General features: G+C 36.1%; 3 protein-coding genes across 8 annotated transcripts; all 3 read right to left on the bottom strand.

Moving 5' to 3' along the window:
• Nucleotides 1-1,647: 1,647 nt before the first annotated feature.
• Nucleotides 1,648-7,500, bottom strand: LOC107905586 (probable E3 ubiquitin-protein ligase RHG1A). Of its 4 annotated transcripts, XM_016832276.2 has the most exons (8): nt 6,572-6,980; nt 6,393-6,412; nt 6,151-6,192; nt 3,168-4,890; nt 2,699-2,749; nt 2,410-2,508; nt 2,181-2,321; nt 1,648-2,104 (listed from the first exon to the last, which is right to left on the bottom strand). In XM_016832276.2, the coding sequence occupies exons 4-8, from the start codon at nt 4,848-4,850 to the stop codon at nt 1,973-1,975; spliced, it is 2,106 nt and encodes a 701-aa protein (XP_016687765.1). In that variant the 5' UTR covers nt 4,851-4,890; nt 6,151-6,192; nt 6,393-6,412; nt 6,572-6,980; the 3' UTR covers nt 1,648-1,972. The 4 variants fall into 4 exon arrangements, with proteins under 4 accessions (XP_016687765.1, XP_016687767.1, XP_016687768.1 ...); XM_016832278.2 differs by lacking the exon at nt 6,151-6,192 and having other exon boundaries at nt 6,572-7,500; XM_016832279.2 differs by lacking the exons at nt 6,151-6,192; nt 6,393-6,412.
• Nucleotides 7,501-8,732: 1,232 nt separating this feature from the next.
• LOC107905587 (NAC domain-containing protein 67) lies at nt 8,733-12,031 on the bottom strand. Of its 2 annotated transcripts, none has more exons than XM_016832280.2 (4): nt 11,018-12,031; nt 9,971-10,240; nt 9,288-9,520; nt 8,733-9,199 (listed from the first exon to the last, which is right to left on the bottom strand). In XM_016832280.2, exons 1-3 carry the CDS (start codon nt 11,777-11,779, stop codon nt 9,443-9,445), a joined length of 1,110 nt encoding a protein of 369 aa, XP_016687769.2. In that variant the 5' UTR covers nt 11,780-12,031; the 3' UTR covers nt 8,733-9,199; nt 9,288-9,442. The 2 variants fall into 2 exon arrangements, with proteins under 2 accessions (XP_016687769.2, XP_016687770.2); XM_016832281.2 differs by having other exon boundaries at nt 9,293-9,520; nt 11,018-11,957.
• Nucleotides 12,032-14,249: 2,218 nt separating this feature from the next.
• LOC107903180 (polyadenylate-binding protein 2) lies at nt 14,250-18,552 on the bottom strand. Of its 2 annotated transcripts, none has more exons than XM_041094155.1 (9): nt 17,885-18,552; nt 17,277-17,395; nt 16,339-16,995; nt 16,158-16,235; nt 15,983-16,072; nt 15,468-15,602; nt 15,115-15,204; nt 14,823-15,026; nt 14,250-14,698 (listed from the first exon to the last, which is right to left on the bottom strand). In XM_041094155.1, the coding sequence occupies exons 1-9, from the start codon at nt 18,132-18,134 to the stop codon at nt 14,453-14,455; spliced, it is 1,869 nt and encodes a 622-aa protein (XP_040950089.1). In that variant the 5' UTR covers nt 18,135-18,552; the 3' UTR covers nt 14,250-14,452. The 2 variants fall into 2 exon arrangements, with proteins under 2 accessions (XP_040950089.1, XP_016684712.1); XM_016829223.2 differs by having other exon boundaries at nt 15,115-15,291.
• Between the last annotated feature and the right edge of the window lie 6,987 nt (nt 18,553-25,539).

Consider the following 25,539-nt stretch of genomic DNA (forward strand, 5'->3'; position numbering starts at 1 on the left):
AAAAATAAACACAAGTTAAAATAAAGGTAATTATTTAATTCATGTTTTTGAAGTTGATTGATTTAGATTCCACAAGTATCTTGAGAGTATGATAAGTGTCACATTCAGAAGCGGATTTAGGAGTTGGCAAGGGCCCCGCCTCCTTAAAATGGAAAATTACACTTCGATTCTCCTAAAAGTAATAAAATTTTGATTTAATATTTTAAAAATTACAAAGATATAGACAATATAATTTCGGCCCCGTAAAACTTTTTCCTGACTTTGCCCTGGTCACATTTATTTATTTTTATATACATTTTTTACTATACCCTATGACACATTTGTCAAACTTTCAACCCATTTGTGGAGTTTAAAAATATATTAATTATAAATGAGATAAATCTCAAAATTACATATAAACTTGATTCAATGTGCAATTTAATACATGAACTTTGATTTGGTGCATATATTTTGTGTTGTGATTTAATTATACACATTTAAAGAAATAAATACATAACATTTTTATATTAGGTAAATATAATTATTTGTGTATGCCATATATAATTGTTTTAGTAAATTGTGAAAATTGAATCAATCAAATCAAATCAAATTTCATATATAAAATTAGACAAAATCATAATTCATGCATAACATTACATATTTAATCAAATTTCTTATATAGTTTTGAGTTTTATTCCTTTATAAACCATAAAAATTTAATATATTAAGGGTCGAGGGTTGGAAATGATATTAAGGAACATTCAAGGGGCGTCGGTGTAACTAATGTAATCCGCGTTGATACTTTAAAAACATTGTAGGAAGAAGAAGAAGAAGAAAGAAAGAAAAGGAGCAAAAAGTCAAAGGGACAGTTTCAGCCTTCACTGTCTTATCCAACCAAAACGTCAGCTTGGCCTGAAAACAGCATTAATTAAAAAAGGACTTACCCAATCCTGCAATTCCCGAGGCTCATTATTTTTGGTTGCGTGTTCGAAACAAGATGATCTGTCACAAACCAAAACCATGGGATTACAGATAGATTACTCCCCCTTTTTCTTTCATTACCATCACCTAAAAGCTACAATTTGCAGAGTTTGGTGGTTGCTCTGGCAAAAGATTCTTTCACTCCTACCATGCCTATGCCTTTCAAAGTTTAGCATAATCTTTGTGAGATAATAATAATGATAATGGGGGATTGGGACACATTTTGCAAATTATCTAGCAGGTTGAGTTTCAAACGATTTGTTAAGGTCGGCACTCAAATGATGGTAAACTAACAACTCAAACAAGGGAGTATGGGTTTTGCCTGTTTGCGAGCTTATGTTAATTATGGAGGTTGCTTTCAAGCCTTCTTTATTGTCAAAGCATTACTCTTTTTAAGCTGATGACGGTTGGTGTCAATATCATCTCTGACAAGTGACCAAGCATTCCCCCTATCTCAATTTCAAGGAATTATTGAAGCAGACACAACAAAAACTTCAATATAATGAGGCTAATGATTTTAGACATTTCAAAGCTCCATAATTGAGGGCTCTTTAAATAATTTAGAAGTTTGACATAATATATATTCCATTCAACCACAAAAGAGAAATTGACAGAAATATGGTTCCCAACATCACCACCACCTTTCCCCCACCCAAAAATTGAACGGAACCAAAAAGGAGAGCATAAAAATATAAAGATAATCAATAATCTATGTCGCCAATGGGCTGAAGATTCCATACATAAAAACTAATAGTGCAAGTGCAATGATAGAATGAAAAAAACATAGAAATTAGCTTTTCTGTTCCCAGTGCTTCAAGCATTTGTGTTATCCACTCCACCCAGAAGCTTTGCTTTGTTTGACATAATTGGAAGTAAAAATGGCTCAGGCAATTGAATTAGAATTGCCATGGATTATCTCGGTGTGAACACTTAAAAGGCTGCTTATGGAAAACATTTGAAGGCATCAAGTTTTAATGAGTACAAGCTTGGATGCCACTTTTTCTTCGTCTTCTCATTTAGTCAGACCAGTTGTTTTACAAATGGGGCACAAGTTTTTGCGCACCAACCATTGTTTAATGCAATCGGCATGGAAGTTGTGGCCACATTCCAGTGTCCCAAGATTTTCTCCATCATTATATTCTTCCTGCAAGTTTGTAAACAAATGCTTATTGGGGTTCATAGAATCAGTAAGGAAACTGCAAAAGAGAAAAATTAATTACCTGACAAATACAACACGGTTCTGCCTCTGACTGAGCTCCTGGTGTACTAGAGTACTTTTGTCGTTTCAGACGGTTTAATATGGCTTCCTCACTCAACCCTGTGCTTACATTACCAATTCGCTCTTCCAGAGCCAATAACTCCTATTACCCACACAAAAGTTCTACTATGAGAATGTTCACTCGGAAAGGATACTAGATGTCATAGATGCCAAGAATATAAAGATTATACCTCATAAGACATGTTATCAACATCGAGCCGCATATCCCTATGCCGGTCATGAATATCAGCTACCCCAAGAAATACTGATTGATCAAGGATCATAACATCCTGCCACAAAAACAGTATTAGAAAGAAAATGTCACTTGTTAGGTCATAAGTAAATTCTCATCCATAAACAACATTTGAGTATGACTATATTGACAAATAAACAATAAAAGAGAAGGCAAATCTTCATGCTTCCATGATTCAATTGATGAAGAACTGCTTCGAATTACACCATAAATATCAGAAACATTACCTCAAAACGCAAGTTCTCACCCCTACGCATGAGATCCAAGACATTGCGTATCTGCCCCATAAACAGAATGTCAGATCCAGTTAAGCGGTTCTTTGGTAGAACATTTAAAATTGGAAAAGTATGTAGTGTACGGGTAAAACAAATACTTTACAAGGTAAATGGCATTTGCCCTTGTGCAGTAAAAATAGAGAGTAAAGTGCAACAAATGAATGAGTGATTCATAGTATAGGTGCAAGCATTTTGGATAACAAGGCCCTACGGCATTTCTTTCAAACAAAAGCAACTAGGAAAAGAACAGCATATACATGTTCTTATCCACAATCAGCATCGCATTATAATGCAGAAGTTAAAACTGGCGGTAAATCAAGTACTCATAATGCCAAGGGAATCACCTGTATTACCTTATGTTTAAAATTTAAGGAAATGATAAAACTATCACAAGAAGAAAAGATGCAGTTCTAGGGCAAACCTCGGACGCAAGAAGCCTGCTTCTTCCTTCAGTAGCAGCAGCCAAGGTCCGCAATGAATGGGGAATTCCTTGGAAGCCAGCATCTTGTCTCTCCAACCATGAGACTGACCTAGGGTATTGACGATGGTGGCCCTGATTAGGTACACCGGAGGAAAGCAGCATCTCTTCTGGGGAAGTAGGAAGTCCTGAAGGAAGTGGAGAATGATTGACATGACCTCCAGATTCAGCACCAGCGGAAGACGTCAATGATCGACGAACAAGTTCTGACAATCTCCGTGGGTATTGTGGTGAAGGGTTGGGATGAGGAACCCATGTGGAAGCAGATGATGCATTGGCACCAGAACTTGAGCCACCTCGATATGTAGAAGCAACATTTCCAGGAACACTTGCATTTCCTGTGCCTAAACCTCGATTTACTGGATTCCTCACCATAGGTCTCAATTCTGGTGCAGGAACAAACATAGGATGATCTAATAGGTTTCTAGCAATGCTTCTTGATTGAGGCCCCTCACATGGTACAAAATCTCTAACCACAGATAAATTGGAACTTGAACTGCCGACTCTTGAACCAGAACCTCCATTCCACCTAAATGGTTGCATATTTCTCGGCAAAGTTGGAACATGATTTACAACATTTAAGTTTTGTGAGCTTGCATTATCTGCCACCGGTGCTGACCTTAACTCAAGAGAATGATCGGTTGGAATAAGTCTTGATGACTGCTGAGAGGACAAAACAACAGACTGCCTGGCTGTATCACCTGTAGGAAAAATTGGAGGAGCAATAGGCTCTTGCATACTTGAAGGATTAATTCTACGGCGGAAATTCCTGTGAGAGCCCTCTGCAGGTGGTAAAACAATTGGTTCATGAATGCTGCTAGAAGCTGATCCTCTTACATCCAATCCAAGTCTAGGGTGCACCTGTCCTGAGGGAGCAGATATATTCACACTACTTCCAGTGCTATAGCTAACAGGAAGTCCACGGCACCCACTATTTTCACCTCGATGAAAGTAGCTAGAACTTCCACTTGATGAGGACTGCCCAACATTTCCTTCAAGTGTCTTTCTTTTGCAGGATGCACGACGGCCCTCATAAGGGCAAACAGGTCTTCTATCATTATCACCCATGACATACCCACCACTTCCAGATGAAAGAAGAAAAGCTTCGGGACCAGTAAAAGCTGAAATCCGCTCATTTTGAGATCCACTAGGCTTATACAGATTAGACTGTTCTGTATCTTGACAGTTATTATCATCATCCATTAAGCCTGCATTCAAGTTGATATCCTGGGGAACTGTATTAGAATTGGAACTTTGGCCGAATAGAGTGCCCTGTTCATAACGCCGTTCTTCTAACCTAGGACCAGAACTTGAAGAAGCACTCATGGAAGATGACCACCCATGGTTCATTTTCCGCTCGTTATGGCTTACAACACTCAGTGTGCCACTAGAGCTAGGCTCTCCCAAGCTGCACCGACCCAGCTCCTGATCCTCTCCAGCATTAGAGTTCCCATGTCCAATATTCGCATCATTAGCTGACAGCAAACAATCCGACAATCTGCTTTCAATGGGATTTCGGATATTATTCCAGCATACTTGCTGGTCTATAGCAGCATTACTTGATGAAGACCCATGATCAAATAAGGTTTCAGGCAAGGAACCAAAAGTACCCCTTTGGCCTTGCATTACAACTTGTATGAACTTCCAAACAAATTATTGTGCAGTCCTGAACAATATTCCAATAGAAAATAAGCCACCATAAAATCACAACAAAGTTAGAGAGCAGGCATTAAATATGCTTCTAGGAAGTCAAATGAACTACAGGTGAAGTGGCAAAGAACTTGTGTTCAAGTCTAGTTGACAACCATCCTGAATTCGATCCATGGACAACCACTACCCCCTTCCCTTTATATAAAAAATGCTTCTAGAAAATGTACTTATGTAGAATAATGCAGGACAAAATTTCATAAATATGCTTCCATCTATTTCCAGATTACTATAGCAAGAGAGTAAGTCAAGTCCGAGTTATGTTGCTTAGTAGAAATAATAGAATGCAATGAGGCTACAGAAGCAGGAACCAGAAATTACAAGCAAATGCAGTAATCAGGAGGAACAACAAGCAGTAAGTAATTAAGCCAAGTGGCCTCTCAACCTGCAACCACTGGTATAGGGTTTAGACAATGCAAATAAATCAACATAGAGATATAGATTGGTTCAGTGCAGAATAGCATCAACAAAGACAACCAAATGTGAAGATATCCCAAATTTAATCCATATAGGGTATTTAGACATTTATATACATCACAAAGGTTTGAAACCCCCATCCTAAACTAGGTCAACAAAACATAGAACCATAAAAAGGGCACGGAGGAACTAAATCTGAACTATAAAACATTAGGGAGGAACCAAAGCAGCAGCAATAAGACAGCAGTTATTTCTCTCCTATAAACAAGAACCATAGAGAAGAAAAGCAAAAAAAAACAGAACCCTAAACTGAACGCATAAGCAAGACAGAGGCATTCCAGTTGTAGTTAATTCTCTCCTATATTTTTCCCTGAGCAGTCAGCAACCCCCCTATTACCCCAACCCCAAAGCCACCATACAACAGAAATAAAGCAAAGAAGAAGGAAAAAACAACTAAATCAAACACAACCGCAAGGGTCAAACATGGTAACCATAAACGCCATCTCTCTACATATCAGCTATTACGAGAGACGGTCTCAATAACAAAAGAAATCCAGAAAAAACATAGCAAAAGCTACAGACCTTAGACAGGAAAAATCTCCAACAGGAATATGCGGATTTCCAAAACAAAACCAAAAATAAAATCAAAATCAAAACTTTGAACAAAAAAATAAAGGAACACTTTTTAAGCCAAAACCAAGAAATTAAAAGGGGGGGAACCCAGTGAGAATATCATCCACATCTCATCTGACCATCAACCGATCAAGCAGAAATAAACATGAAATACAACCAAAGAGCTCACCTAAAGGGTAAAAATCAGAGACCTTGATCGATCTAAGAGAATCTAAACAAGAAAACACAGGATGAGAGGGGTGGGACAAAAAAAAGGATATAAAAGCTGTCTTAAAGCTATTCTCCTCTCCCTTCTCAAGAAAGGAAAGACAAAGAAGAAAAAAAACCCACTTGAGCAATGGGAGGAAGAGAGAGAGCCTTTGAAAGATAAAATCAAATATACTCAAAACAAGAAACAAAGGGATAGATTACCTGTAATTTACCAAATAACCCTGCAGAAAGAGAAAGACAAAGATAAAAAAGAAAAGAGAGTAATGGTCATAAGAGCAGTTTCCAAACAAAGAATTGAATAACAAAAAAGAAAAAGAAGAGAGAAAAAAAAAACAAATGCTTAAACAAACAACAATAACTATGCAAAGCTGTCCGCTTACCGAATAGCTTTCATGTCTCCATCTTTTGATCTCTCTCTTTTCCTAGTAAAGATTTTTTTTCCTCTCTTCCTTATTATCTCTATATCATAAAAATAAATAAATAACATCCCTTTTCCCTTCACACTCTCCCTATCTCTAAAACTTAAATGTATAATAATGAAACTAAATATATAATATTTAATATAATTAAAACCCGTCTCCCATCCCAATGCGGTCTGTAGGTAAAAGCCCCACAAACACTAAACCTTCTCTGTTTGTTTTGTTACCATCTCGTTCACGCCAAGTACCTGCCTGCCTTCCCCTCTCTTTAGGCCTCAACTCTTTTAACTCTTCTAACTCGTCCACATGCATCCCTCTTTCTCTCCCTTTCCTTTTATGAGGAGCCACCCTTGGCCACCTTGCTTTTTTACCAATGAGCCCAATTAATTTCCAATTTAAAATAAAGACTCGTCTTTTTTCCAAATACATGAACATGACATGTAAAATTGTTACCGTGTTAAATTCAAACGTGGCTTTGATATATAATATATTTATATAGAATCGACCCCACTTGAATAGCTTGATTTTTTTTACCCTTTTTTTCCTTATGCACCTAAAAGTTTTGATTGCTTTTAGAATTTTAACCATAAGTGGAATTTGTTTCTTTTTTATTTCCATAAGATGTTTCTTCAAAAAAAAATCTTCTTGTTGGTGAGATTTGGGAAGTCATATCCACTTACAAAGAACAATAAAAATTATGCACTATCTTATGATATGGGTAATAACTTAAATTCTCTGACCTGTAGTTTTAGGTGGAATATGTCAAACGAAGAAATGCAGTGAATGCACAGCAAATATCATTGCTTAGCTTAAAAGAGGTGTGAATACAATGACCCTAAAAGTTCCTTCCTCTCCCCCCCCCAATGAGTATTTATGCAGGTTCTTTGCTCCCCCCCCCTTTTCTTTCAAATTTGTTTTTGATATTTAGCCCCTTGGCGTTCATATCTCAATCATGAAGGGGCTCTTTCCTTTTAGCTTCCACTGCTTTCCTACCTTTTTTTTAATTTGATTTTTCTTCTTTCAAACCATTCAAAGGTGGTTGCTTTGCTCTACCTCGTTTTTTTATCCTAAAAAATGTGTCCATCTGGACATATGGGTACAGCATATACAACCACATCATGCAATGTCATTTATTGAAAATTTTTATTAACGAGATAAGAATTGATTATTCTCCATTTTCCAAAGGGAATATTATAAACGTGGCATTTGCTTTAGAGAGAGAGGGGACTACCATCTACATATGATACCAACACTCCGTATATTTAGAACTAATCATGGACCATTAGTTTGGACATTAGGCACTAAATCCAAAAAGGAAACATAAAATAAAACAGGAGGAGAGAAAGGAGATTTGACTTTAATTAAAAGAGTACATACATGCTTGCAAGTTGGGATTGGAACTAGACTTCCAATTCATCTATTTTCAGCTTTTTGTGTTTTATATATCTTCCGTTTATATCACAGATTTGCACACATTCAGAATTTATATTATATTGAGACCGACATTTATGCATTTTATAATGCTCCTGGTATTTTTAACTCATACATAATATAATCATAATTCTTATTATTGGTAATAAATTTTTAAAGGAAACACCAGCCAGTTAAAAGGACGGGTGTAGTTGTTCGCAATTATGTGATTTAAACCCCAGAGAATATCTTCAAGACCTGTTTCAGAATGGTGGGTGGTGGGAGCGACTGACCCATCAATCAATTAATTGAAAATGAGTAAAGCATGTGAATTATTATGACTCAGGGTTTTTCTTTTGCCCCGGGGGGGAAGGGGGGGGGGAATACTACACAGAGGACCAAGTGACCTATCCCTAGCAGCATGCATTAGCATATGAGAGAGGTGGTGGATGTCATGAATGCAGTGATAAATATAATGTTAATGCACATGGCAGATTGGAAAACGGAGGTGCCTGCCAAGAAATTTAAATCCAAATGGGACGAATGCAATGTCTTTGGTTACCACATAATGGACTGTAGGAACCGGGAAGGAATGACAGTCATTCTTTTCTACCGCTGCATATTCAGACTGATTCAACCAATGACCACGTGGCAGTGGCTGCATCTTCTCAAAGCTCTCAAGCAGCAAATATAAGTACAGCGAACCTACAAGTTAAAACAGTTTCATCCTAATTTATTTAGATTCAATCGTCTAATTTATCTACCACAGCAAGGGCGTTTCAAAGTGGATTACAGACAGTCTTAAAAAAGGAATGGCTTTCCCAAGGGTGGCCACATGGATGTTTCAAGGAAAACAGTATTATTATACAGTTGTGTGCAGTTCTGCAATGAGAAAGCTTAGAAACGATATAAAACAGGCTAGAAGAAGAAAGACATGCCCAAATAAAGGCATTTGAGAAGTGAGTGAGCAAAAAGTCTCGACCCACCATCACCAGAGAAATAAGAGAACACGGAATCCAGGTGAAGCAACCAATGTTGAAAATTATCAGACCCGTCCAATGTACCACACACTTAATTCTTGAGAAGGAAAAATTCCAGATAATTTGATTCTTCTGAAACATAGCTTCTAGATAAATTATTCTGAAGCAAAGTTCTTGATATTAGTCACATGAGTGCTGCCTGCAAGGTGTGCAAACAGATAAATTTACTAAAATTTACACGCATGTTATCAATCCAGGGACTAGAGATAAAAGGGAAGAAAAAGGACCTTACGAGGTGAGTGATCCTGCCATTAGAATTCTCTCTATTCATATGATTTGAAAATTTCTTTTTTCCTATTAGATTCTTGAATATATTAATCATTCTCTTGATATTTCAGAAGGTAACAGGTCCTATTTTCTTTATGGTGCGTATGATGTACAATCAACTGAGATCGTCCAACTCCATAAAATCTTCTTCTACAATTGAAAGTAACTCACTGGTAGTTAGCCGAGGCCCCACCTGCATAACAGCCATTGCACACAAAACATGTTTAATTTTAGGGAAGAATGCAACATCTAGCAAATGCTCATGTGATAAAAGTTTAGACATGCTTAACATTTGTGGAGTTAAGACTTGGCATAGGGAAAACTTCAAGATAGATGTACAACAAGCAAATATGGGAGAAACAGGGGCTATCTAGTTTGTAATGTGATGACCTCAAAAGATTGGAGTACCCTTCTTTTAATGCTCAACCATGACATAAACAAGTTGTCAATGATAATTACTTTTATAATTACGAATACATATGACCACTGTCAAGAACAGAGATTTGAAATACATGTAAACTTTGTTAGAAAAGAAACTCCACAAAAGCCTTGAATGGTAGCTAAAATAATAGTATAGACAAAATGGAAAGGAATTGACAGTAATATGACATCCATGAAAGTAAAATATGCCAAACTAGGTTACCATATCATCGGGCAGGTCTGGTGGAATGCCTGAAGGAAACTCAAAACTTGCAACAGAAACAGGTCCAATTGTTATTGGATCATCTAGCTCTTTAGTAAAGTCATCACCATTGATTTCAGCTTCAAGAGTGTCAGGTCTCAGAAATCCATCATGCTGAATTCCAATGTGACGTATAGCTGAAACAGCTTCTTCTGCACAACTTAAAACATTCTCTGATACACTATTTCTAGCTCGAGATTTGATGAAAACTCGGCATAGCACAAAAGAAGCCTGCAGATGGTAGAGACATCACTTTTATGAAGTAACAGTCCCAGACCCTCCCCAACTAATGAAATCAACCTAAACATATAAGTTCACATTTGGCATAGTATATCTCACAAACAGGCAAAACTAATTGCGGCAAAGTTCATATTTTCCAAAGAGTATCGACATGAAAGTGGGATATTTACTTAGATTTCACTACAATAATTGAGCAGAGATTTCCTTTATTGAGGACTCAAGAGTATTCCAATCCACACAGGCAGGTAGGTACTCTTCTTACTACAATTGACAAAGAAAAACAAGAAGGAAATAAATTTTATGTGGCTCTTCAGAAAAACAAATCCTTTTGCACATATTTGCCTCACCAACTGAACATAAGTCCAAGAATATGATCACTACAATGAACAATGATGCATCATCTATTTTAGAAAAACAACAATACAGCTTTCCAACATGCTGAGCCACCAGAATTTTGAAAAAAATTTGGCCCGCAGAAGATAAATAATGAAAAGAGCCAGTCATATTTATAAGCATTAAAAAAAAGGGTAGGGGCTATGTGGTTTTAGAGCATAAGCTACAAAAACAAACTAAAAAAGAAGGATGGTTTGTTGGAGACTGGAGAGAGGACAATTAAATCTGCAATAGATACAAAATTGGTCAGTTCCGACTACCATTACCTACCAAACAGCAATAACAAAAAGTAATTCCTCAACATAATACCCCCCAAATTAAAACTTCTATACAAAGGATGATTAAACAAAATAAAGAAATTTAATTTCTTTTTACCTTGTGGCGGTGAAGGAGTGCATACTCATACATAATCCAAGGAGTCCTAACAGCAGCCTTAACTGAATTCATCTCATAAAACACAAATTTAGTTCTAGTCCCCAACTTAACATTTCCTCCATCAAACACATCCCTAACTTTTCCAATTTTCCTCCAAAACCCACCCTTTGCCCTTCTCCTCCCCCTCCCACCTTTACTCTTGGTATAACAAAACCAGTGCCTTCTTCTCCCCTTATATCCGTGCACAAAGCACGCGCCCTCCGGTAAATCTGACGGCTTATAATCGTACAAATGAAGTTCCCTGATAAAATCGGATCCGTACGCATCAGAGCGATCGGCGGCGACGGAACTGTTTTTCCCAGTCAGGTAATGGTTTAGAAGCTCCTCCTCGGAAGGGTAAAATCGACAACCAGGTGGAAAATGATACGGCGAACTTGCTCTGGATGAACCTCCTCCTATATCTATCAAGGGAAGATTCGAATTTTGATTGTTTGACATTTTAGGGGAATTTTTAGTCGAATCAGAAAACGAAACGATTTTTTTTCCGTAGGGTTTTAGCTTTCCCAAATTCGATTTTAGGGAACAAGAGAAGAGACTTCGATTGGGTTGGGGGGTTTTGGGGTATAAAACACGAAGCGACGAAGCGTGCCCCTTAAGTTTCACTGCGAGTGTGTTAGTCTCCTTTTCATGTGTACCTTTTCCTCTCATATATGTTGAGAGTGAGAGGAATGGGGGAGTTTTGCATACGTGGAGGGATTTCATTGGTTGTAATGCGTGAACGGGAAGGACAAAAATTACCCCGAGTTTTGTTGGATAAAACCTCAATGATCTCTACCTTGACAGCCGTTGGAATTTTTAACTAAAAAAAGAATCAAAACTCTCCTGAAATTTAGCTACATCTGGACCGGCGGAGTAAGGGTGAGTAGGGCTCGGCTGTACTAAGCCGCAAGAGCTGGTAGATTCGGCAACTGAACATGTGGCTGAATATGAAAGCGTGTATTACGTTACTTCCCCAATTACGTGGTGCCACTCACATACTATACTAGGAAAGACGAAAAAAGAACCATTGTTTCGAAAATGGGGGGCAAATGTCTGAAGTCTGAACCGCTCGAAATCTATACAAAAAAGAAAAAGTATTTTTTAATTCATTTTAAATTACTACTGAATTTTCAACAAGGCCAAACCATATTAGCCCACGCCGCAAACCTTATATATAAATTCAGAAGCCGACGGCCGCCAGACGCCAGTTAAGTCCTGTTTATTATAATTAAGGTTATTTTGCAACTCAACCTTCAGTGACTGTGTAACCTTATTTTTTATACCTTTCTTTTATCTTGTTTTACATTTAAATCCTTCGTCAGAAACACATGCAGATTTGTAATTATGTATTGTAATTTCACCACCCATGCACATATTTCAATTTTATTCGTTTATTTTTTTATACATTTTAAGTTAATTATATTTTAACTTGTGATTTGATTATCTTCAATAATTATATTTTTAACATTTAAGTTATTTACCTGATATATATTTAAATTAAATAATAAATAAATTTATAAAATAAAATATTATAATTTTAATTATTATTAGGAATATATAAAAATTTAATAATTATTATTTGAAATAAATTGATTCTTACTTCAATTGACATCGGTAATATAAAAGATACAGGTTCAAGTACATTGTATAAAAAATGTCTATCACTGGTGTTTTTTTTTTTGCAACTTACAAGAGAAAGATAAAATCTTAAGCAATAGATACTCTGACCATTAGGCCAATACATAAGATTCCATCAACAGTAATTTTTAATCCCACTGCTACTATATATAATTTCACTACTATCATTATTTTTAATCTTACCAAAACCACTAAATTAAGCACTAGTTCATAATTTCAAATTTTTACGGATGTGAAATGTCTGTCTTATTAAAATGTATGATAAATAATTACGTCTTAATTTAAATGCTTATAATAAAACATTTTTTTCTCCGTGATTTTTGAAAATACTTTTTACTTTTATTTTTAAAATTTTAAAAAACATGATAAATAAAAATTTCTTTTAAATAATGAAAATATAAATCTAAAAGGGTAAATTACACAGATAGTCACTTGATTATAAGTTTTTTTTTCATTTTAGGCACCCAAAATATAATGTTTGCAATTTAAGCATCTACGTTAAATAGTTTGGTCATTTTAGTTACTCCCATAAAAATCACAAATGGAAAATTGATATGACAGTTAAAAAATCAGTATAATAATAAATTTAGCCCTCAAATTTTCATAATTTTAAAAATTAACCTTCAATTTTCACATATAATCTTAATTTGATCCTAATTCTAAAAAGTTCAAAGAAATATATAAAAATACATAAATATTTTCAAAAAAATAAATAAAAGTAAATATTTAAAAAACATAATAATAAATTTAAATTTTATTTTAATATTTATATTAAATAAAATAAAAATCCCCCATCACCGTCCCCGAGCCGGTCTCCCCTCCCCTCACCCCACCACCGTGGGGTGGGGAGAGGGACCAGATGAGAGAATTTTTATTTTATTTAATATCAATATATTTATATTTATTAATATTAATATTAACATTAATATAAAATTTAAATTTATTATTATATTTTTAAAAATATTTATGTATTTTTATATGTTTCTTTGATTTTTTTTAGAATTAGAATCAAATTAAGACTTGTAAATTTTGAGGGTTGATTTTTTAAAATTATGACTAAATTGATATAATATGTAAAATTCGAGGCTAAATTTGTTATTATACTAATTTTTTTAGCTACCATTTGAGGTTATCGTTTTTTATTTTAACGAGAATGAGCAAAACGATCGAACTATGTAACGTGGGTGCTTAAATTGTAAAATTTTTGTTTAGACGCCTAAAATGAAAATTTTTTATAATTGGGTGACTATTTATGAAATTTACCCAAACTAAAAAACAATTAAAAAAAAGTTCTTATCAACTTTTTTTAATGAAAACAAATTAGATACGTTCATTTTAGTGGACACATGTTTTTTGGTATAAGAGTGTTTTTAGAGTGAGTACCAACCTTTTTCTCTTTATGGTGATTTGAAAAGGTAAAACCATTTCATAAAAACATGGCGTCATCACTAACTTCCTACAACACCGGATGATAAGAAGCGTTTTATAGCATCAATTTCTTCACAAACAAATATTAATTAAACCTAACATAAACTTTGAAAGCATGTCAACGATGTATTCAGAACCAAAATTAATTTATATAAAAGAGAGGTTCAATGAAATTAAACGAACTTACAAGAAGTATAAAAAACACTATAAAAACCAAAAGCGTAGCATAATATAAAAAGTTCAAAAGTTCAATCCTAATAGACTAATATAGGCCAATGTTGATAAAAGGTGCCAGGTTACCCATTTGCCCAATTCCAGTCTTTTTTGCACTCAGGACACAAGGTTATCATTCAGGGATAGTGAAGCCAATCGGTCTGCTGGATTGTTGGCCTGTTGCTGAGCAGCAACACTCCTCAATACCTCCATGGCCTCGGCTACTTTTGCCTTCAAAGCTTCTGGTGACTCAAGGAGATGCAAAACCTCAGTTTGGTCCATTTCCAGAAGCATCCCTGTAACCTTGGCTGCAGAATCACGCTCCAACCGTTCCACAAGGGGGTATAAGCTTTCACCAAGCATCTGCTCACAAGAAGCAATAAAAATATTAAGACCTCGAAGATAAATACTCCCCCCCCCCGGCTCAATAAATAAATAAATAAATAAAAGCCACCAACTGCGAAAGAAAGAAATAAATGGGACTTACCGTCCTTTGCTGTTCAGGCGTTGCATTTGCGAGAGCTGTAGCCAATGCTGGTACTGGCATAGGTTGCCCAACACCAGCATCGCGCATTGGCATGCCACCCATGTCATATGGAACAGAAAGCATGCCACCGGGAACATTTGACATTGGACCCTCAGGCATCATACGACCAGGTGGGTAACGATAGACACGTCCCCTGGGCAGCATCTGAAACAAGCAGGATGAATAGTACAAACAACTTCAGCCAAAGAATAAGCATAAACCGCAGGTTCATAAACATATGCATAAAGCTTACTTGCTGTTGTATCAATGGCACTGGTTGCTGAGTCTGTTGCACTGGACCAGCTCCTCGTCGTCCCCCTGGTCGCTGGCCCTGCTGACCTTGCTGTACCATAGGAACAAAGAAATTTGGCACAGGGGGTCCACCAGGCCTCATTTCAGGAACCAGTTGTTGTTGATAACCAAAACCAGCCTAGAATATATGGCATAAGGAAACAAGCATATTCATATTTCAACTGTCCTCAACAAAATCAAATCACTCAAACATCCAAATGGGCAAGAATGCCACCTTATGAAGGAGGCCAAAAAGTGAAAACATGAAATCAAGCATATCAACTTAAGAGAATAGAAAAAGTGAAGATATATTACTTGCGGAGGAATGATAGCTGGAGGTCCTTGCCCATATAAAAACTGTTGGCCAAGACCTGGAGCACCAGAAGGATACATTGGAATTCGAGGAGAGACAGAAGAAATAGCAAGTGGCCTCATCTGAGAAAACTGAGCCTAAATAACATGAAACTCAATTGTGAGACGACTAAAAGAAAAACAAACTGATTCATAGAACTATCAAACTATGTTACTCAAACTCTCAAGTGCTGAGTGTTGGACACAGGTCGATACCCATGTCCATATGGGTTGGACAAGGATACTTTCAAGAAAAATAAAAAGACAAAGCAAAATAGCTTTCAGAAATACTTAATCTCAGATAACAGAAAACATTAGCTCAAGAATTTCAGAAATTTATAACACATTTCCTTTTATTAAATTATAAAACAAGACTACAGTAAAAGCCAAATGATACTATGAAGAAATAAAAATTGTGCTACCAAAAAAAAAACTGGATGGGCAAGAGATGGACGAGGAATCATCCTTAAAGGTATTACCTGTAGCCTTGCTCTTCTCTCTTCTTTCCTCTGCGCAAGCGCCACATAAAGCGGTTTGCTAACAACCATTTTACCATTCATCTCAGCAAGCTGTAGATGCAATACAAATGTACCTATTAGATTATGACCTCATATTTTAGATGACCACCCAAAGGATAAACAAATTCAAACTTACAGCACGAGATGCTTCTTCAGGGGTTGAGAAGGCCACAAACCCAGAGCCCTTACTAATTCCACTAGGATCACGCATAACCTGCAAAGTTGTGAAGGGAAAAAGGAAAATAACTTTAATATAAAAGAAACAAGAAAACAGTAGCTAGCATCAACGATTAACCAACCAAGAATCATTTTACAACCTTGCATGAAGTAATGGTACCAAACTCAGAAAAAAGTTCCTTCAACGCTTCATCACCAATACCATCATCTAAGTTTTTAATGTATAAATTCAAACCCTGTAACTTATCAGCAGCTTCCTTCAAAGTCTGCTCATATTGGGCTTTTCGTTCATGCTCTCTTTCAGACTTTTTAAGGGCTTTTCCAACATACCACTCTTTTTCGTCCAACTTCTTTCCATTAAGAGCTTCAACAGCTTTAGCAGCAGCATCAGCATCTTCAAAGTTGACAAATCCAAAACCCTTTGACTTCCCATCTGCATCCCTCATAACTACAGCACTAGTAATTTCACCATACTCGCCAAAGATTGTTTTTAAGTCTTCATCTGTCGTAGACTCGGAAAGATTTTTCACATAAACATTATTAAATTTAGTCTTATCTAGAGCACTGTCTCTTTCCTGCTTACGAAGGAAAGGTCCAACATAGACCTGCTTGTCATTAATCAACATGCCATTTAATTTATCAATAGCATTTTGAGCAGATTCTTCATTGTCAAATTGTACAAAACCATAGCCTTTAGACTGGCCAAAACCATCAGTAGCAATCTTGCACGAAAGAATGTTGCCAAATGAAGAAAATGTATCATGTAATGCTTTGTGGTCGATAGACTTGTCCAAGTTCTGCAGTCGAAATAAAAATCAAAGGATTAGGTAAACATTGGAAGCCAACTATATCACAAGGAGAAACCATGCATGCATGTGAATGGTCACAACAAATAGAAAGATGAAGTCTGAGAAAGGATACTTGGCAAATATATTTTCATGAATACTGAGCATGGCTGCACAGATTTGAACAGGTAAGAGAAGGACTATTTGAATTTTGAGATTTCAGGAAAAAATAATAGCAGTGAGCGGAAGAAAAGGGGAAAAACAAATTCAGAAAGACTAAAACAGATTAATACCTTGATAAATATGTTTGCAGCGCCACTCTTACGAAGACTAGGATCTCGCTGAGAATACATGATGCGAATAGGCTTGTTATTCAGTGGAGTGAAATTAAGTAGATCCAATGCCCTAGCCGCTGTAGACAGGAAGAACAAAAGCGCACTGGTAATTAATTGAATAATTCAAAAGAATGAAATTATAATTATCTAAAACAACAACTTGTCCTTTCAAAAGAAAAACCTGGACTTGAAAGAAATGAATCATAAAAAGTTAATTTCTAGCATACAAGTTTGATCCACTCTTGGGGAGTTGCAAACATGCATTCTATATCTAAAGACTACATACATTATGAGAAGTTCCAAAGCAAAACTAACAATTAACCATATTTACATTTCCAATAAGCATTAACAATTAACCATCAGCAAGAAATACCTAGATACTATAATACACTTAAACTTTGCAATCAAATTAGATTACAAAGTAATTACAATAATGTTATACAATTATAGTAATTGCAATAATATCTTTTCCAATAAAAACTCACAGTCGAGATGACTATCAAACATCTTTCAATTGTTGATTATTTAATAAAGAGCAAGTTTTTAAAGTTAAGTAGAAGTCTAACCATCACGAGGATTGTTATAGTTGACATAGCCGTAGCCGAGAGAGCGACCGGTAGCCAAGTCCCGACAAACTCTTACTGAGGCGACCTGAGCCACCTGGCTAAACGTTTGGAAGAGTTGCTCATCGGTAACGGAAGCATCAAGATCCCCAACATAGAGTGAAGTCAGCATAAACTGCGGTCCCCCAGGTCCGGGAGCAACGCCGTTTGGCCCGGAAACTGGCGCCTGGTACTGAACATGAATTTGCGCCATTAAAAGAACCCTAATCCAACTCTTTTAGATCCTTGTTTTTTATTTTTCAGTTTTTAAAAAAAGTTTTTATTTCCCTATCCACTTGTTATTCAATCAAAACTGTAGAGAAAAGAAATAACACAGATTGATTGTCGAACTAAATAAAAAAAAAAAGGAGATTTTTTTTTGTGTGTGTTTGGGTAAAAGAGGAAAGGAAGGCATCAAATAAGGATAAAATCGTCAGAGATCAGGGGTTGAACGGAACGATAGATGACGACGACGAAGAAGAGACGAGGAATTTATGAAAAATTTTAGGATTTCTTTTATAAGTAACAAAAAAGGGTAGGGCAGAACGAACTGCACCGCACCAGTAAAGAAGCAACCGTGTCGCTTTTATAGGTAGGAAGGTTTTGAAGAAACCCTACCACGATTCAGGATGGTAATCTCTACTGTCAGATGTTTTTATGCTAAAAAACCTAACTGTCTGATGCTGGTGGCAAAATCAGGTCTTTGCGTGATAATTGGGCAGTTAGATGACACTTGGCAGTGTCAGTAGTCAAAGGTTGCATCAAGTTTCTCTTCTTTCTTTCCCTAGGGGAATATATCTTTTTACGTCATCAATGAATTAAATTTCTTTACCTGTAATTTTAGTTTTAATCTTACACCGCTGGATTTTATTCCATTATTTCCTTCTTGTGGATTGTATCGGTCTAGTTCTCAGTATCCTATGTTTAGCTTAGCACCCATCTTCCTAACTTACGCTCTACCTTTCTTACCAATTTGTTGTTAGTAGTGTAAATTAAACATTGATGTTGTTAAGTTAGTGGAGTTAGAATTTAAAAATACGTAATCAATTTGGTAATTATTAAATCGAGTTTGAGTTATTGGTCAAATCGAATTCAAATTTAATAACATTCGATTCAATTAGCCCACAATTTTTACTGAACATTTTACTTTTGATATATATATATTAATCATTTTATATAATTAAATTAAATTATTGCTATTGATATATATTATTAACTCTGGGCTTAACTAGTAAGCTAAGTTTGAACTTAAATATAATTGATAAATGTTCAATCAAGTTTCGAATTTCGAATTTAGCTCGACAATATTCAAACTCAGCTCGATTAGATTGGATCCCTAGATGTTTAATGATAAAACGAACACATGATCCTGAGTAGGCATAAATGCAGCTGATGCCAGATAGTTAATCTTTTTATTATATTTTTTTATTTTTTGGAATTTTAAAAAATGAATTTATAACATTTTTATATTTATAATTTTATTTGAATATTTTATTTATCTTTTTAATCAAGATATTGACATGATGCATATAATTTGAGTATTAAATTTATTTTTTTAAAATTAAGATCATATGGATAAAATGTGGAAACATTCCAAGGAACATGTTATTATTCCAAATAAGAAGCGTCAACATTCCGTTAATTATTTAATGAATGAGTGATTAAAGTATCAAAGGTAGACAATATTAGCGATGAAATTGAATTTTTTTATAATTGAATGATAAAAATAGATATACTTTTATATGATATTCTATTTTTTTACGAGATTTAAAAGAAAACGTGTGTGTTTTAACTACCATTCGCAATGTTTATATTTAAAAGTTTGTCTCATTCCTTTTAATTATATTATGTGAGAAAAATTAATTAAAATATATTTATAAAAAATTATATAGAAATGAATTAGATTTTAATTGAAAAGACAAAATTTAAGCTACGGGAGATTCTGGTGTCATAGTATCAAGTCCTGTTATTTTTTATTTATTATAGATTTAGATTGTATTTTATAAATATTATATAAAAATATTAAAAATATATTTTTATAGTAATATTTAGGGTAAATTACACCATCAGTTGCTCAATTTTGATGCAACTGATAAAACAATCACTCTGGTTACAATTCAGTCACTTAACTTTTGAAAAATAATAAAGCAATCACTAACATTATAGAAAAGTGACAAATCAGTTACCTGTTAACATTTTCTGTCACAAGCTTAACATTTTCCCGTCACTAACATAATCTTGGGATTTTAAAGGCCTATTGAGAAATCTGAAGTGAGATTTGAGAAGAGGCAAAGAGGAGCCATTTGGTGATGACGGTTGGCCAAAGAAGGCTATGAACGACGGCGACTAAAGTTAAGGAAAAGGGGAAAAAAAAAAGAGGGTGGCTCCACCTTGGAGGAATAAAACGACCATAGCTAAGGTATCTTCATTTCTCTTCTTCTTTTCTACTGCCCAGCTAGGGCTATAGGGCTATTTAAATGACAGCCAACCCTCCAACTGGCCAGTTAATGACAGTAAATAGTCCATTAAATGCCATGTCATTTTTCCGTTAGTCTATAACGGAAAAGGGTTAAAATAATTGTTTTTTTATTTTTTAAAAGTTGAGTGATTGAATTGAAATCAAAATGACTGTTTCGTAAGTTGCATCAAAATTGAGTAATTGTTGGTGTAATTTACCCTAATATTTATTATTTTTCTAGATAGTTGGATTGAAATATTATCCCATTAATTTGTGAGGTTTTTATATGGTGAATAAGTAGAAGGGCTAAGCCTTAAGGACTAAGAAGTAGATAGAAACAAAGCGATTACTAGTAACACCCCATTTATCTCTTAGTAAGACATGCATGATCCCAACAAGAGGCTGTGATTAAATGCTAAAGTTACATATTTTATGTAATTAATTTGGTTAATTTATGAGAATGCACCACTAATTTTGCCATATTTATTGAATTTTGTGCAGGAATACAATTTGGGGCTAAATAGAAGAAAAAGAAAACAATTGGGCCAAATTGAAGAAAGAAGCAAAGAAGGAGGGCTAAAGTAGAAATTTTCCAATATTAATTAGCTGAAAATTTTGTTGACTTAGTGGGGGAGATTATTTTGGGATTTATTTTATTATGAGATATTTTTTCTTAATTTCCTATGACTAGTTGGCTCTTAATTTAGTATCAATCAAAAATATTAAGTTCTTGTCTTTCAATACATTCTCTCTTTTCTCACGTAGCATTGTTGTTTCTTTAGTTTCCTTTCCTTCAATTTTTAATTTCCAGTAGCTAATCACAAAATCAAGCCATTTGCAATTCCTTTTTCAATTTTTTTCCAAATAGTCAACCACCCAACTTTAATATATTCCAACCCCCATGCTCAATCACATCACCCATCTTTTCACCTTTTCTACCTTATTTAATTTATCAAATACCAACATGCCCCAAACCTTAGCCAACTAAACCTATTTTCAGCTTTAGGCCGAAATTAGCCTCGTCAAAACCCGTGAGTTACGAACCCGAGCCATTCAACTCCTAAAATTCCAGTACTTATTACTTCTCCGGATTAAGAGTATGATTTTGTCAACTCATAAAGTCAGATCAACACTAAGTCAAAAAAGACGTCGTTTGATTTAGTGTGGTTAGACGTACAGTTGGAATTCCGAAAGGAACGTTTCTAATCGGTTTTCTGTGAACACATTGGCGTGCCAAGTGGAGATTGTTGTTTGGTTCCGTCAAAGGAAGTAGTAACCGGATTTAAATGTCCCACGCAGTTGAGGCATTGGTTCGAGCTAGGCTCTTCTAGAACGCAAAGCTGCCGAAGTTCTAAATCACGAACGTTTCGTGGTTGTTCGATCGGTAAGAATTAGTTATTGGACGTTCCATAACTAATTTACACAAGGAAGAGTTGGTGTCCGAGGCGTCCTTGGCAGCTATAACTAGCTTATTGGAAAAGAGGAGTTCATCCAATTTCGAGGATCGGTTCAAAGACAAGGAAAATTCGTGTCTAAAGCTGAGCTCATTCTAATTAATTTTCCTTAATATTTATTTCACGGTTTTTATTATTCTGTTTTTAACTTTCACTTTTGACGTTATTTTTCTGTTAATTTCAGGTTTTCAAATTTTTATCCCCCCGAACGTCTTGGGCACGACAGCTGCCCCGACATAAATCTGGTCAAGTGAGCAACAGTTTACAGTAAACCAGTCTCTGAGGGATCGACCCTACTCCCTATACTGCATAATTTGCAAACTAAGGCGTAGGTTTATATTGGTGGATTCGACACCCATCAGTTTTGGCGCCGTTGCCGGGGACTGGCAACACTTACAAATTGTTTAAATCATCTTCATGACGAGATCTTCATCCGGAGACCTCGAATACGACCCAGAGATCGAAAAATTAGCACGAGCGCGACGTAAAGAGACGGAAGTTCTTAGACGTGTAGAAGCAATTGAACGTGGAAAACAAGTCGAAGTGGTTGAACTAGAGATCAAACCACTTTGTGAAACAAAAGAGGCGGAAGACAACCTGGGTGAACCAGAAAGGATGGCGAACCGAACCATTCGTCAGCTAGCCGCTGCTCCTAATGAGCAAACACTGTTATGCATCAACTATCCAGCCGGAGAAACCCCGTTCGAGTTGAAGTCATGCCTGATTCACCTTTTGCCCACTTTTTGAGGCTTAAAGAATGAGAATCCACATACCCTCTTGAGAGAATTCCACATGGTCTGCTCAAGCATGAAACCACAGGGAGTAACCAAAGATGAAATTAAACTTCGGGCCTTTCCTTTCTCTTTAGTTGATACAGCAAAAGAATGGTTATTTTACTTACCCCTGGTTCTATTACAACGTGGGATAACTTATCTTGTGTTTTTCTTGACAGATTTTTCCCAGCATCGCGAGCAGCTGAACTTAGGAGAGACATAGTGGGAATTCGGCAAATGGAGAGTGAATCGCTCTACGACTATTGGGAACGATACAAAAAACTGTGTGCAAGTTGTCCTCAACACGGTTTGACCGAACAATCACTTCTTTAATATTTCTATGAGGGTTTACTCCCTATGGAAATGAAAATAATTGACGCTGCTAGTGGAGGGGCGCTTGTCAATATGACTCCTCAAAGGGCAAGAGAACTGATATCCACAATGGCGGCAAATTCTCAACAGTATCAGCCGAATTCAGAACCCACAAGACAGGTTAATGGGGTAAACGTTTCATCCTTAGAAGATAAATTGGATAGGCTCACTAATATTGTTCAATCTATGCTTATAGAAAAGAAGAATCGGACCCAACTGTGTGGAGTTTGTACTACATCTGAACATCCGACGGATTTGTGCCCAATCCTTAATGAAAATTCAACGGCACATGTCGACGCTGTCGGAGGTTTTCCGGGACCTCCACAAAAACGATATGATCCTTTTTTTAACACCTATAATTCCGGGTGGAAGGATCATCCCAACTTGAATTACGGAGCTAATCCCCGATATAATCCATCATACCAACCAAGACCTCCGCAATCGCCACCCAAGCCGAGCACATCTCTAGAAGGTGTTATGGAAAGACTTGCCATCGATGTTGCGAAATACCAACAGAGGACAGACGCATCAATACAAGAGATAACTAATCAAGTTAGTAAACTCTCGATGGCGGTTAATCGTTTGGAATCTCAAGGTAAATTACCTTCCTAGACAGAGCCGAATCCTTAGCAGAATGCAAGTGCAATAACTCTTCGTAGCGGAAAAGTTCTGGAAACAGTTCCAGACAAAAGTCATGGGTAAGACAATGAACGAGAAAAATAGATCTCTGATCCAAAAACCAGACCGGAATCAGAAATTCAGAAACCAGTTGTGGTGCCACCTCCTTTTCCAGGGAGACTCGCGAAGGATAAGAAAGAAAAGGAGGAAAAAGAAATCCTCGAAACGTTCAAGAAGGTGGAGGTAAATATCCCTTTGCTCGACGCTACCAAACAAATCCCTCGCTATGCAAAATTTCTCAAAGAATTGTGTACTAGCAAGAGGAGGTTACTAGGTAACGAAAGAGTAAATGTAGGAAAAAATGTCTCTGCAATACTGCAAAAGAAAGTTCCGCCCAAATACAATGACCAAGGTATGTTTGCTATTTCTTGTGAGATAGGTAATGTAGGCATTAAGAAAGCCATGTGTGATTTAGGGGCTTCCATTAATGTTATGCATTATCCTATATATAAGATGATTAACGCGGGTCCTTTGAAAAAGACAGGAGTAATTATCCAGTTGGCGGACAGGTCAGCCATTTATCCCAAAGGGTTGCTTGAAGACGTCCTTGTTAAAGTTAACGAATTAGTTTTCCCTGCAGATTTCTACATTATTAATATGGAGGATGATAACACAACTAATTCGTCTGACATCTTACTTGGAAGACCGTTCCTAAGTACCACAAGCGCAAAAGTTGATGTTCAAAGTGGAACGTTGACAATGGAGTTTGATGGCGACATCGTGAAATTCAATGTCTACGAAGCCATGAGTCATCCTAACTTGTTATCAAATATTTCCAGTATTGATAGTATAGATTTTTTAACTCAAAATTATTCTGAATATCATGACTTTGATGAGTTGGAAATTGTCTTTTACAGAAGCATTGACATGGATGTTTTAAGTCGTCTCGAGGAGTTAGCAGTTATAGAAGATCCGTTGCGCGAAATTGTCAAACACTTGAAGACGCAACCATCGTTGACAAATCAAGGTAACCAATTTGAACTATTACTTTCCCAAACTAAAATGTTGCCTTCGATTTTGCAGCCACCAACCTTGGAGCTTAAAGCATTACCGAACCACCTCAAGTATGTCTTTTTGGGAGAGAAAGACACCTTGCCGGTAATAGTGTCAAACAAACTAACCAAAGACGAGGAGGAAAGTCTAGTTCGAGTTCTGAAAGATTATAAAGAGGCTATTAGATGGACAATAGCCGACATAAAAGGGCTAAGTCCATCCACCTGTATGCACAGAATTTCTATCGAAGATAACACGAAACCAAAAAGAGATGCTCAGAGGCGCCTTAATCCACCCATGATGGAGGTAGTGAAGAAGGAAATCCAGAAATTGTTGGATGCTGGAATGATATACCCGATCTCCGGCAATGATTGGGTTAGCCCAGTTCATGTCGTGCCCAAGAAAACTGGTGTGACAGTGGTGAATAATTCGTCTGGAGAGCTAGTTCCTACCCGAGTCCAGAATGGATGGAGGTTTGCATCGATTACAGAAAGTTAAATGCAGCTACCCGGAAGGACCATTTTCCACTACCCTTCATCGATCAAATGCTCGAGCGATTAGCTGATAAGACTCATTATTGTTGTCTCGATGGATATTCAGGATTTTTCCAAATTCTGGTGGCCCTAGACGAATGCCGTTGGACTCTGTAATGCTTCAGCCACTTTTCAGAGATGTATGGTGAGCATATTCTCCGATTATGTTGAGAAAATCATTGAAGTCTTCATTGATGATTTCACGGTGTACGGTAACTCTTTTAACGAATGTCTCGATAATCTTGCTAAGATATTACAAAGATGCCTAAAATTTAATCTTGTTTTAAATTATGAAAAATGTCACTTCATGGTTGACAAAGGGTTAATTTTGGGTGTAATACCCTAAAATTTTCTATAG

The sequence above is a fragment of the Gossypium hirsutum genome, chromosome D05 (assembly GCF_007990345.1).
Source record: "Gossypium hirsutum isolate 1008001.06 chromosome D05, Gossypium_hirsutum_v2.1, whole genome shotgun sequence".
In the NCBI taxonomy this organism is placed as follows: Eukaryota; Viridiplantae; Streptophyta; class Magnoliopsida; order Malvales; family Malvaceae; genus Gossypium; species Gossypium hirsutum.

Excerpts from the sequence above, each read along its gene's own strand:
- LOC107903180 (XM_016829223.2), bottom strand. The coding sequence starts at position 18,134 with ATGGCGCAAATTCATGTTCAGTACCAGGCGCCAGTTTCCGGGCCAAAC. Across the intron at positions 16,996-17,276 it reads CTGCAAACATATTTATCAAG|AACTTGGACAAGTCTATCGA; the intron begins GTATTAATCTGT and ends TTTCGACTGCAG. Across the intron at positions 16,236-16,338 it reads GTACCATTACTTCATGCAAG|GTTATGCGTGATCCTAGTGG; the intron begins GTTGTAAAATGA and ends ACAACTTTGCAG.
- LOC107905586 (XM_016832278.2), bottom strand. The coding sequence starts at position 4,850 with ATGCAAGGCCAAAGGGGTACTTTTGGTTCCTTGCCTGAAACCTTATTT. Across the intron at positions 2,322-2,409 it reads TTGATAACATGTCTTATGAG|GAGTTATTGGCTCTGGAAGA; the intron begins GTATAATCTTTA and ends TGTGGGTAATAG. Across the intron at positions 2,105-2,180 it reads AACCGTGTTGTATTTGTCAG|GAAGAATATAATGATGGAGA; the intron begins GTAATTAATTTT and ends ACAAACTTGCAG.
- LOC107905587 (XM_016832280.2), bottom strand. The coding sequence starts at position 11,779 with ATGAAATCCCTCCACGTATGCAAAACTCCCCCATTCCTCTCACTCTCA. Across the intron at positions 10,241-11,017 it reads CACTCCTTCACCGCCACAAG|GCTTCTTTTGTGCTATGCCG; the intron begins GTAAAAAGAAAT and ends TACCATCTGCAG. Across the intron at positions 9,521-9,970 it reads CAGACCTGCCCGATGATATG|GTGGGGCCTCGGCTAACTAC; the intron begins GTAACCTAGTTT and ends GCTGTTATGCAG.